The sequence below is a fragment of the Canis lupus genome, chromosome 16, assembly GCF_011100685.1.
Source record: "Canis lupus familiaris isolate Mischka breed German Shepherd chromosome 16, alternate assembly UU_Cfam_GSD_1.0, whole genome shotgun sequence".
Classification (NCBI taxonomy): Eukaryota; Metazoa; Chordata; class Mammalia; order Carnivora; family Canidae; genus Canis; species Canis lupus.
This window is the reverse complement of record NC_049237.1, coordinates 12,199,952-12,212,898: the sequence shown is the minus strand read 5'-3', so window position 1 is coordinate 12,212,898 and position 12,947 is coordinate 12,199,952. Positions and strand designations below refer to the sequence as shown.

The following is a 12,947-nucleotide window of genomic DNA, read 5'->3' as shown; positions in this document are numbered from 1 at the left end:
GAAGGAGAAAGGAACCCACCTGCAGGGTGCCTTCTCTGTGCCAGGAGTTTTGCATCTCACATTCACTTTCTCGTTGGAGCGCCCCAACAGTCTAGGAGTCAGGGAATGTTAGCACCTCACCTTGCAGGTGAGGAAGGACCCAGAGGGGTTCAGGAAGTCCTCAAGGTCTGAGGGTGCGGGGTGGAGCATCTGAATCCGAAGCTGCTGCACCACACATCCTCAGGGTGGGCCCCTGGGAAACCATGCAGCTAATGCAGCTCTGGCGGGGTGGGGAGGGGTCTTCTAGGTCTCCCTGACACACATCTGTCTCCATTCATGGTCACAGTCCTGACACTGGTCCTGCAGAGGCGGGCCTGGGCCACTGTAAGCCCGAGGCCCAGCTTTCCAGGGGTACTGGCTCTGGGCTGTTTTCATACTTGGTGTCTGGTGGGCCTAGGTCTATTGGGGTGTCCTCCCTGCCCCCTGGGAAGCCGTGCCAGGGGCTTGGGCCAGCCAGCCTGGGTGGAGGTTGTGATTGGGAGGCAGCACAGCCAAGCGGGGCAGAGCAAGGCCTCCAGAGTCAGCCAGGACTCAGCTGTGTGATCCCAGGCAAGCTATTCAACCTCTCTGGGCTTCATTTATACATCTAAAATTTAAGGAAGAAGAAGAAAAAAAAAAGATTATGTGAGTTCCCACCTTTTGTAAAGCTGTTGTCGGAGAGCAAGCGACGGAGGCAAATCAGCTAGCAGGGCCCGCCAGCTCGGCAGCCGGGACTGTGGGCAGCTCCCCCTGTCACTCTGCGCTCCGCACGAAGGCTGACCTGCTGAGGCCTTTCGTACCCAGAGCCGTCCCGGCACAAAGCCGCCCTGCCACATTTATACATTAAAATTCTATCCAATGGCGGTGCTTGTTAGTTATCCAGCCCACTGTTGTTGTTGTTGTTTTACAAGAAAACCTCGATTATTCAGAACCTCCCAGGGAACACCAGGCTTCCAGGATTCTTGAGGTTTATTTTCATTCATTGTTTTCTAAAATGCGTTGCTTGCTCCTGCTTGTTGGGGGCCCTCCTTTCCCCACTCCCTCATTTCTCAGACTAATATTCTCTGAGTTAGGAACCCAGGCAACGACACTTGTTGGAATTACTGGCAAGGAGAAGTAGGGTCCCCACAGAAGGGCTCCTCCCCTGGGGAGAGTCCTCACTTTCTGCCCTGTTGGTGGTGGTGGTTTTGGGGTGGTGGCTTTTCTGCTCTGCAGCTTTTCTCCATTGCCAGACCCCTGAGCCTAGAGAGCGGAGGGGTTCCTGGACTGTGTTCTAGAAGAGATGCATTCAAGGAGGCTGCTTGGAAAGGGGGGGCCCAGAAGGGCAATCGCATGGGTCCTGGGCCTAGGACTAGCTGGGAGTGAAGGGTCGTTGCTTCCCTGTAGGTGGGCTGGAGGCTCTTGGCAAGCTAGGCAGGCGGGGTCTTACAATGGTGCCTGGCATACAGGAAGTGCTCAATAAGTGTCCATGTTATTAAAGAAGTTTAAAAAAAAATAAAAAGCTTCACGATGAGATTGAGAGTGATGCCAGGTAGATCAGCATGACCCAAGGAGGGAATAAGAGAAAGAAATGAAATAAGGAGGAGCAAGGCGGACCTAAAAACCAGAGGTTCCTCCAAGGTTTCTTGGCCAAGTGTGAGCACACGGGAAGAGCGTAGTGCTCCAGGCTGGATAGAGAGGCCTGAGGACAGAGGGTTCGCAGTTAGTGAACTGCAGGCGACCTCCATTAGTTGATGAGCTTTTAAGACATTACTTTCTCTGAAGGTGGAATTATTTATTGATCTCAAGATTCGTTAGGTTTTAAATATTTAAAACAGCTTTTATTAAGGTTGTGGCTCTCTTTCTAGGCGCTGGAAGCAGGCTCAGCTCGGTGCTCTTCTCAGGAGGAGTGTAAGTCAGCCTCCCTGGGGGCATCCCGGTGGAGGAGGCTCCTGGACCGACCGGTCCTGCCTGCCGCCACATGCTCACCAGAACGGAAAAGCTTCACAGCCCCCTGGGAGGTTGCTATTTCTACGTCCTCACTTTTCAGATGAGTAAATGGCAGTTTGCAGAGATTATACAACTTGCTCAAAACTAGTTAGTGACAAAACTGGATCCAAACTCAGTTCTACCCTACTCCCAGCTTGGGTCCTGACCCTTTCCACGCTGCCAGTTTACTGGCTCATGGTGGCAGCAGCCAGAGACCCCATGATGTGTGGTGGATCGGGCGGTGTCCTGCTGCGGACATCTGGCGGCCCTGGGTGGGTGCCCCAGAAAGGTAGGCAGTCAGCACTCTGCAGGTCAGCTGTGGGAGCCCCTACAAGTGGTGGGAATGTGGTGGCCCCTCAGGATACCAGTGGGCGCCTCTGGCCATTTTGGACATTTTGAGGCGGTTTTGGACATCTGACAATTTTGCAGTGAGGTCCTCTAGACCCCAGGAGGGGACACCTGGATTGGATCCCCCTCAGCCTGAAGCTAAGCCCCCAGCCAGAACTGGAGCTCACACTACTTCATTCCAGCCGGTGCCCCAGCAAGGCAGCCAAATCCAGTGTGGCTGACTCTAGGCCTTTCCCTGGGGAGAGGAATGCTGTTCCTGCTAGATAAATCTGTGCAGGCTCCAACACCCTCCTAATCACCTAACTGCACTCCCCAAGGCCAGAGGTTTGTGAACCACCCTCACTGCCTCAGAAATTTCAGGAGGCCTGTGGGGAGGGCCCAGGCAGTGGGGGCACTGTGCTTCCATGCCCAGTTTGAGTAGGACTTCCTCTTCCATCTTTTTTATGTATCGATGTGGTTTAAAGAAAAGGTTTTGTTGCTGCAACAGCATTCTTTGCCAACCGTACCCTAGAGAGGTCTAAAGCAGAGAGACTCAGATGAGTGCTGACCTGGCCCAGAAGTCGACTTAGCTCCTGGGGATGCTGACCCATAAAGCAACCCCCGTTTCTTCTCTGGGACCTTACGAACTGCCCCCAGTGGAGGAAACTAAAGCAGGGGGCTGGGCTCTGAGTCCAGAGGCAAAGGGGCTGGCTCCTATGCAGGGAGAAGCTCTTACCCCAGAAATGTTAACTTGGCCTCAAAAGGCTACAACATCTGTAGGTTCCTCCCTCAAAAGGCTGTGAAGCTCGGCTCTGGGCTGCATCTGGGTGGGTTCAGGCAGGTGGCCGTGTCCTGCTGCTCAGCCTACCTCCCCACAGGCCTGTACGCAGGGGGGTCAGCCTCTGTGGGGAGCAGAGGCCAGAAAGGCAGAGCAGTGAGTGGTATACAAAATGCTCCCAGGTTTAAAGAAACAGAGAAAGTCAGGGTCTAGGTGATGGTCAGGAATCTGGCAGGTCAGAAAGATCGGTACCAACAGGGAGGCAGATTCATGTGTCCTGCGGCTGCAGAGGCCGTTTTGTTACCCCAGCTGGAGCTGTCTTGCTGTCTTTCCTGCCCTGGCAGGGGCTAGAATGTGAAGGAGACTTGCCAGGGGCCTGCAGTGCAGGGTCATGGAGACAGCAGAGGGGGAGTGTGTGCGTGTGAGTGTGTGTTGGGAAGGGGAGACATAGAAGCAGGTGTCATCTCTGCTGGAAGTGGTTCCTGACTTTGGACACCCCAGAGACTATTCCCAAGCCCTATCCTTCAAACCATGCCTTTTATTGCCCCGGACAGCACTCTCGCTCCGGCCCTCCTAGAAACAGTAAATCTGAGCTAACTTCATGGACACCGGTACTGTCCCTGGCTCGGCAGCACCTTAGAAGGGCATAGAGGGCTTCTGAGGCAGATATAATGATAGCAATGAGCGTCATGCTGGAGACCAAATAAAGAACAAACCTAACATCCAGGCCTGAGCTCTGGATACCAGTGGAGGGAAAGTAGTGGCAGGATGCTAACAAGGAGATCATAGAATATCAAAGTCAAAGGGCCCCTTGAATCCATCCCCTCTCTCAGGGCACAAAATCTACCTCTAATGTCCCTGACATGGTCACCTGGCTTGCATTCCCAGGGAGAAGAATACCCAGACCCCCCATGGCAGCCCCTTCTAGCACGGCAGCCCATTCCAGCATCTTCCCTCACATAGAGAGGGTGTCTCTTATGGCGCTTGGACTCTGGTTCTGGTTTGACCCTCTGAGCCTCATGTGTTGAGCTACAGAAGCCAGAAATCACGTCCCTCTGAGTTTTCCCTTCATTCCCCATGTGACTCACATTCTTGATTTTTGACATCTTGGCCACCCACCACTGCATGAGCTCCTTACCTAGAGTTTGAGGCTCTGGACACATACATTTATTAACTCAGTAGACTTCGGTACATATTGGCCAGTGGTTAAGGGCACAAGTTCTGGAATCACACACTCCTGGGTTCAAGTCCAAGCTCCACCCCTTAGTAAGTTCCTTAACCTCTCTGGACTTGAATTTCTGAACTCCTCTGTAAAGATAGAATAACTACTTTCCAGAGGATTAAGTGATGAAGATCATGTAGAGGACCTCCCAGGGTGCCTGGCATATGGTAAATGCTCCAGATTTTGGCAGCCACATTGGGCTGATGGATGATTCATACTAGAATCCGTACTCAATTAAAAGCCAAGGGTCTTGGTCACACAAACTGTTAACATTCATCCCTATTAAACTTCATTTTGTCAGTTCCAGGCCATTGTCTCATCCTGTCAGCATTGATTCCGTCATCAGACATTAGTTGGTCCATCCAGCTTGGAGTCATCTGCAGATCTGATAACGTGCCATTTTATATTTTCATTTGGGCTCTCTCTCTAGTCTACTGTCAATATGTTACTCAAGATTCTTTAGGTTCAGCTGCTCAGCCAGCACTCAAGTTGCTCAGCTGCACTATCATCCAGCCCACACTGGCTCCTTTGATTGAGAATTTTTTTCCCCTCTGGAAATTTTGAAGGCTCCAAAGAAAAAGTTAATTTGTATTCAACAACTTCTGTTTAAAAAGGCTAGGGAAATTATAAAGCCTTCTAGAAAGGCGTCGATCAAAACGCAATCAACGCAAAGTTTGGATGCTTGGTGGGGTAAGTTTCATTTATCTAGAACATTCCCTCTAGGGGAATTGTGTGAATCCTCTGCAGTGGCAGAAAACGAGGCATTACCACATGGGTCTTCTGTGTTTTCCCATTTGGTTTGTGCCTTCTCTCTTTTGGAATAGAAGCTTCTCAAGGTCAGGAGGCATTTCTATCATTTTGTATCTCTTTGCAGCAAGACACAGAGAAGGAAGTCTAAGCTCTGCATGCAACAAACTCTTAACACCTGCTGACCGTCGCGTCATCGCCACACCACAAACATTAACCATTTGTACGCATACGTCCAAGCTGGCAGTGGGCGACTCCAGAGCATCAGCTGTGAGACTCCAGAGGGCAGAGATTGTGTGTTTCATTTTTGTCACCCTCAGGGTACCTGGAACATCCCACATGGCACATGGTAGAGACAGAACTCAGAAGATGCTTTTCCGAATGCCCAATGCGTTAACGTGAGGGACAAAAGCCATGGTCCCAGAGTCACACTGATCCTACACACAGCACCTACTTACTGTATACGGGCTCAGGTTTATAATGAGATTCCAAAGACCTGGGAAACCCGATTCCTGCCTCAGATTCCTGCCTTGTAGTTTAAGTGGACATATAAATGGCTAAGAAAGGTCAACAGCCATTGCCTGTATGTGCCAATCACACCGTTCCTAGAGGGTTTCAGACTGAAGGAGAGACTGGCTGTGACCAGTCAAATAAGCTTCCTGAAAGAGGCAGTTTGAGGGAGATGAGGGTCATGGGAGAGGAACTCAGGGTCTGGAACAGCAGGTGCAAAGGCTTAGTGCTAAGAGGCTGTTCCAGAGGGTGAAGAGAGCCCCCTCCTCAAGTGCTTGGTGACTCTCCCTTCAGCTCAAGCCCTCTTTCACTGGCCCAGCAGTGACCCGAGCGGGGGCCTGGGCCACACGTGGTCTCACCTCGCTGGATCGGAGGACTCCGAAGAACGGGTAGAGGAAGGCGGGCACCAGGGCTGCCGCTCCGAGAGGCACGGCCTCGGACACCCAGTACACGGCGGTCACGATCAGCACGTAAGCGCATGCAGCCTCCTGGAAGGGGGGGAAGGGGGGCCGTTAGCTACAGGGCAGCCACTGCCACTGAGAACCCGCGCGAGACCCAGGGTGGAGGCAGCAGGCACCCACACTCGAATGTGGGCACCAAGGCACGGCCGGCCCCGGGAGGTGCAAGGCTGGCCTTGGCAGGGGAATGTGGTGGCTACTTGGAGGGGCCTATACTTGGGTGTGCGAAGTGATGGCTGCTCCTCGCGTGGGCCGTGCCTGGCATGTGGTCTGCAGCCGGGCCTCGCCACCAGACTTAGGATAGCGCCGCTCTGCTGGCGCTTGAAACTGCGCAGGATGGGGACTGAAATCAGCTCAGGGTCCAGACTCCAGATCATGGTCTCCAAAGATGGAATTCCCAGCTTCAGCGTGCAGCAGAATGTTTTGGTGTTGAGTTGATTGGCCACTAGTTGTTCTTGGGGTGGTTGGAAGCTGGGATTAGTTCATGCAACTCATTCACGGGTGAGGTTGGCCCATTTGGGGGCTGGGTCATTCCACCTGTGGGAGGCTGTCCTGTGCAAGATGTTTAGCAGCATCCCCGGCCTCTACCCACTAGATGTCAGTAGCACCTCCCAATTGTGACCATCACGAATGTCTTTAGGCATTGCTAAATGTCCCTGGGTGGGGGAGAATTTGTCCCTGGTTGAGAACCCATGCCCTTATCAGCATCTGGTTCTCACTGCTCTGGGACTCCATTTCACTGGCCTGATGCACATGAAAACATCTTTTTTTTTTTATTATTTAAGATTTTATTTATTTAATCATGAAAGAGAGAGAGAGAGAGAGAGGCAGAGACACAGGCAGAGGAAGAAGCAGGTCCCGGGATCAGGAACTGAGCCAAAGGCATACACTCGACCCCTGAGCCAGCCACCCAGGCACCTAGACGCGCCCTTCTGATGAAGGAAGTAAAGAGTGCTATCCACCTGCAAGGAAAGGCCTGGAGATTTACCAGAGTTCCCCCCAACACCCTCACTGTGCTGGCTGTGCAACCTTGGTGTGTACACAGTGAAAGAGCACAACCCTGTTATCAACAGCCAGCCCTCCCTAACCTCAGTCCCTAGCAATGCTGATTGCTGGGAGTCATGCTGATTAACGGTGCTGAGAAAGGTCACTGGCTTGCTGTCAGTGAGGGTCACTGTCCAAGGGCCTTCACAGTGGACTTGGAGAGCCACTGTATAGAAGGCCCGAGCTGGCTATGGGTCCCTCAATTTATACATCGTTCTAAGCCATCTGGGCTCAGGTCTGACCTGCCCCGAGGCTGGCTGGTGATCAAGGAACCTGACCAATCTTGTTCTGTTTATCTCTCCCTTGGGTTCAGAACAAGCGTCCTCAAACTCTTGCAGGAAAGTTACAAAAGGTCGCCAGGACCAGTGAGGGGCGTCAGGAGTGATTAACCCAGCTTGGCTGGATGGGCCCTTGCTCCCTCCTGATATGCATGGATCACCGCCTTGGGGTTTGAGAAATGGGAACGGGGCCCAACAGTTGTTGACTGTAGCTCCCACTGAGATTTCCTCTGGGGCCCAAAGATGAGAAAGAAGTTAAAACTTTTGGAGGTTGCTGATAAGATAACAGAGTCAGTCAGGGGTGGGGGATGGGGGTGGGGGGAACAAAGGCTCCATTGGAAAATAATGCAATTTAGAGACATGCCCCCTTTGTTGCAGAAATAAAACTACTTAAAGAAGTTCAAAGGCCTTGGCCACCTTCAGCCCACTTATTCCTATCTCTTCCCTGGGAAACAGAATGCGGGTCTTAACTCCAGCTGGAGACAAAGGGGCCAGGATATCTGGCCCTCACTGGGAGCCTTTATTCCTTCCTGAGAACCTTTAGCCTTTCTTGTCATTACAGGGCCACGAATTAAGAGAGAATGGAAGGGGAGACAGACTGAGAGAGAGAGAGAGAGAGAGAGAACCAACTTTCTACCAGGTACCATCTTAGTGGGAACGAGGAGGATCTGGGTAAGCCAAGGCACACCTTCTGACTGTAATTATTGTTATGAATTAGAATAGGTTGGCTTGGAAGAAGTCAGCAAGCCACTTTCATCCAGCATCATTAAGAATAGGACAAACTACCACCATCGTGTTTATCTGGACTTTCCTTAGAGCAGAAGAATGGCCAAGAGACCCCCTCCAAGGGCCTTTGCATAGTTCCCCCCCAGTCCACCCATGGAATTTATGTACACATCTTTTTGTTCCTTCTGAACCTTCTCAAAATTCAATAGGTAAGCTTATATCTAGATAACCCCCCAAAACCTTGGTGAGGTTTGAGTGCAGGCGTCCTGCGGCCCCATGTCTGGCCAGTGTCTGGTGGGTGAATGATGATGGAACTGGACTGGGTTCCTCGGCTGGCTATCAGGTTTCCCTTATGCATCTATTGGAGAGAATATTCTGGGAGCCCTAGACCCTTTACCACCGCCACTAGTCAGCAGGTGCCTAGGGGTTGATGAGGGTTCAGGCAGTGCCTTTAAAGGATTGTCACTTCTTGTCACTTCTCTTTTTGTTTCTGTTTACAAATAAAAGAGGGAGCTCAAAGGGGGCCTCCCTCCATATGGGATGTTTCCTGACCCCGCTACCTACTGATGTTTGTGTCTGTTCTTTCCCGTGCTGTCTGGTCACCTCCATTATGTTCCATTCAAAGTTCACTGGAAAGGGCTTGAGGGTCTGTTTATTTGCTGTCATAAGTGAATGTGAGGCCTTTCCGAAATTTAGCTTGGGGCTGTGGGTAGAACTTTTATCCCACCAGAGATACCAAAGCAGGGCTCAATTATGGAGGCCGCCCTCTTGTACCCTCCTCTTCTTTAACATGCTAAACCAAGTCTGGGCCCCTGGTTTTAGAGAGTTGGGCAGGAAAAGGGGAAAGGTCATTCTAATCCTTCCTAAAATGTCGCTATGGACTATCTTATTGAAGAACCCATCGGAACAGCAGCCTGGGAGTCACGTCTGTCCAGGTCACATCTCTCAGTGCCAGCCCAGAGCAAACAGGTCCATTTAGGAATCTTGGGGATTAAATATCAGACTCGAAAAGTCCCAGGCCCGGGAGTAAGAATGGGCAAGAGATGTTCTACGTGTTGGTTTGCGCTTACTGTGGGTGCTGGTGACCGCAAGGTGATTGTATGGCACCGTACAGGGTGAGCAGAACTCTTGCTGGCACTGTGGCACGCAGAGGAATCATCTTTGCAGGGCACACCAGGTAAGTGGCAAGCTAGCTGCATCCAGCTCTGAAGGCACTGGCCACCCCAGGCTCCATCTAGCTGCCCCCAGGGCTATGGGCGTCCAGATACCCACCCATGCGCACCAGCTGGGAAGCTCTGGCATAGTGTTATGTCGATTTTCCTAAAAGGGCACTTGTTCTTAGCAGGGGTGATTCTGCACCCCCCTTTGCCGTCCCTTTGCCGGCCCAGGGGACATTTGGTAATCTCTGGAAGCATTTTGACGGTCCTAGTTGGGGGCGGGGGGACACTGTGTGCTACTGGCATCTAATGGGTGAAGACCAGGGATGCTGCAAACATCCTACAAGGCAAAGGACAGCCCTCCCCACAACAAAGAGTTATGTGGCCCCGAATGCCACTGCTGTGGCTGTTGAAACACCACGTTTGAAGGTTGAAGCTGAGCCTGACAGAGAAAGTTAGGCCAAGAGAGGACGTAGGCTCTTGGTCTCAGTAAGCCCAGCCGACAAAATCTGTTCAAGGGTCATCGATAGATCCAAACAGAGCAGAGACTCACCACTTTTCTCTCCTCTTGTTTTAAGATTTTTTTTCTCCTCTTTTTTTTTTTTTTTATAACACCTGTCTTCCATCGAATTTATAGATAATTTTGCCTACTTCAATAACTTGTGACTTTACTTTTTTTCTTCTTGTGGATACTTCGGTCACTGGTGACCCGAGAAGCTCAAAGCCAGGGCCCCAGGGTGAAAGGTAGACAACACCATAGCCTAGAGTCATGGTCCCCAGAGATGGGGCTGGCTTCGGGGGACACAGAGGTTCCTGATCCCACTGTGCAGAAGAGGCCCACGTGTCTGGAGAACATTCTCTTAAATGCGTCAGGCACTGAGTAACAACAACAACAACACACCATGAAACAAGGAAGAAAGAAAAAGAGGAAATCAGCCCATTCAGCTAAAGCAGAGAATTGACTAGCGTGAGGCCAGGAAAACTGTCAGCAGCAAACACTGTCTGCTAATCCCAGCCTGCTGTTAATCAGCATCTCCCTGGCACTCCGGGGTATTTATTCTAGTAAAGATTTAAGCCAGTTTGTTTTCAAGACGAGCCATTCTAATCCCCTCTATTTAACTTTATAACTCAGTGCTGGTTACCAAGTTACTCAGGGAGCTGCCTGGAAAATCTCTTCTCCGCTCACAAACATGATTAACTTCTCTCAGCTTGTTTTTCCTGAAGTCTCAAGGGTAGTGCCAGCGGGACTAGGGGTAAAGCCCCTGAAGAAGGGAGGAGGAGGGGGAGGAGAGGGGGGAGGAGGGGGAGGAGAGGGGGAGAAGGGAAGAGGAGGAGGAGGGGGAAGAGGAGAGGAGAGGGATGAGGAGGAGGAGGAGGGGGAGGAAGGGGGAGGAGGGGGAGGAGGAGGAGGGAGACAGGAAGGGAAGGGGGAGGAGAAGGGTGGTCTGAGAAGCAAGCGCAAGGCAGAGCCAAAGCTTTGGCATCTCTGCTCACAAGGACCCAGTCAAAAATTAGGCCGTGGTCTAGAGTTGGGGGCTCTTATTTCTTTTTTTATTGTGTCATTGCATGTCTCTCCTTCAAGAGCACAGAGGAGAAACCACAGAGGCTACAAAGGATCAGAGGGGACATGTGCATGGGACTGGGGCACGATGCCAGGCTCTGCTCCCAATGTAAGGTTCAGGGTGACTTGGGCCATTGCATTTTATTTTTTTTTTTTAAGATTTTATTTATTTATTCATGAGAGATACATGCACACGCGCGCGCACACACACACACACAGAGAGAGAGAGAGAGAGAGAGGGAGAGAGGCACAGACACAGGCAGAGGGAGAAGCAGGCTCCATGCAGGGAGCCCGACACAGGACTTGATCCTGGGACTCAAGGATCACTCCTTTAACCAAAGTCAGATGTTCAACTGCTGAGCCACCCAAGCGTCCTAGGCCATTGCATTTTAAAGTGTAGCTCTCAGCACCCAGCATGGCCTGCCCCCGGAGCCCGCTGGGTGCAGAGGGGCCTCCGGGCAACGCCCCCACGACCCTCCAGTCCTGCAGGGTGACCCCTTCCCCGGTACCCCCCCCTTACTGGGAGGCCTCCTTGCTCCCTCACAGAGCCACGGTCACAGAGTGACCTGGCCACGGGCCAGTCCTGGGGCACAGTGTGTGGCCCCCCCACACTGTGCAGGTGGCCCCATGACGGCATAGCACCCATGAGCCGGTTCAGCCACCCGCCACCCCTCACCCCTGGCTGGGACAAGCGGTCCGGGCCCTGGGAATGGGGGGAGGGAAGCACCCAGGCCTCCCCCGCGAAAGACCCCATCCAGGGCTCCCCCCGGCCCTGCACCTGCACCGGCACCTGCCCTCCCTGCGCGGCCCGGCGGTACTCACGCTGCTGGGGTGGAGCACGGGCAGTGGCAGCAGCAACAGCGGCACGAAGATGACGAGCAACAGGTTCCTGGCGCCGAGGAGGCCCCTGAGCAGGCCCATGGTGACCCTGCGCGCCCTCCCTCCGCCACTCACCACCTCGGCTCAGTCCAGAAAGACTTCTTCAACCCCTCTGGGCTTCCAAGCGTCCTCTCCTGTCTTGGGGGCAGAAGGGGAGGACAGTGACAGCTCCTCTCTTGTGCACGGAAGCCTGGACGCCGGGCCTCGGGTTTAGGTGGGGTTGCTGAGCATCGTTCTCGGCCCAGCAGAAAGGCACCGGGGGAGGGTGATGGATGGAGGCATAGTGGGGTCCCCCTTGGCTCGGTTAGCAGTACAGAAACTTCATCCTAGGGCTCAGGCAAAAGCCCCCCTAACCAATCAAAGTCGCACCTCTGCTGCTGCTGTTGAGCCTTGAAGAAATCACCGACAGGCTTTAGAAACTGAAGACTACCGAGCACATGTGATAAGTACCCTCCATCAGTTTTCCTCTGTCTGATGGCCCGTTTGGGGCAGTACCAATTTCTCCTCTACCTCTGCTTGCTGCACCCCCTTCCCTTAACACGGGCCCCTAAGTTTGGTGGCGGCAGGTGCAGCCTCAAACAGGGCTGGTCTTCTCTCCCCAGGATCTGGCACCTGCACTCGGTTCCAATTTCTTTCCTTCAAACTGGTTTCCCACTTATAATTTGCCTGGAGCCTGGGCCTCCAAAGCAGAAAAAAAAAAAAAAAATCCCCAAGACTTTCCTTGCTGTCACGGGACAAAGGGACAAAATCTTGCGGGAGGTCCACCTTAACTTTCCTTCACCTATGGGAAGCCGGAGGGAGCAGCAGCCCCGCCCAGGCCTCAGAGCCAATCGGTAGGTTGGAAAGATCCGGGCCGTATCTCTTCCAACTGCACTCCTTGGTTGGTCCCAGCAGGGGCTTGCTGAGTCTGCAGAACCCAGGCAACTTGCAGAGCTTATTTTTGTTTCTCAAACATCCTAGGGGCTGGAGTGATGATCATCACCGTAAGCATAATCCCACTCACGCAGAGCTTTCCCTGGGAGAGCCACTTCCTAATGCAGTCCTTAGGACCATGTGTTTGGTGGCAGGGAGAAAATGAAATCATAATTCTGGAGAAATTTGCCCCCCCGGTGTGTACAGTATTAAGCCCTTCAGACTTCGCTGATGACAAAGACCGTTTGCTTCAGTGTCTGAGTAAATACAAAGCATCTGGGTCAGCAGAGAGTGTTAGCCTGTAAGAAAAGACCACAGACCTTTTTTAGGGACATTGGGAAGGATAGCTACCTCTCTCGAAA

The 12,947-nt window shown here is 52.5% G+C and overlaps 1 protein-coding gene across 5 annotated transcripts in view; it reads right to left on the bottom strand.

The window, feature by feature from the left end:
• The window catches only part of SLC13A4 (solute carrier family 13 member 4), a 40,675-nt gene extending 28,193 nt beyond the window's left edge, over positions 1-12,482 (bottom strand). The window contains exons 1-2 of one of the 5 annotated variants that reach the window (XR_005371268.1): positions 11,617-12,481; positions 5,930-6,058 (exon numbers count right to left, since the gene is read on the bottom strand). Coding sequence is in view for 3 of the 5 variants with exons in the window: in XM_038559451.1 (XP_038415379.1) it covers positions 5,930-6,058; positions 11,617-11,715 (228 nt within the window). In the remaining 2 variants the exon portion in view is untranslated. Of the gene's footprint in view, positions 1-675; positions 811-5,929; positions 6,059-11,616 lie in introns of those variants that run through there. The other 4 variants (XM_038559451.1, XM_038559449.1, XM_038559450.1 and 1 more) reach the window with 4 other exon arrangements.
• Between the last annotated feature and the right edge of the window lie 465 nt (positions 12,483-12,947).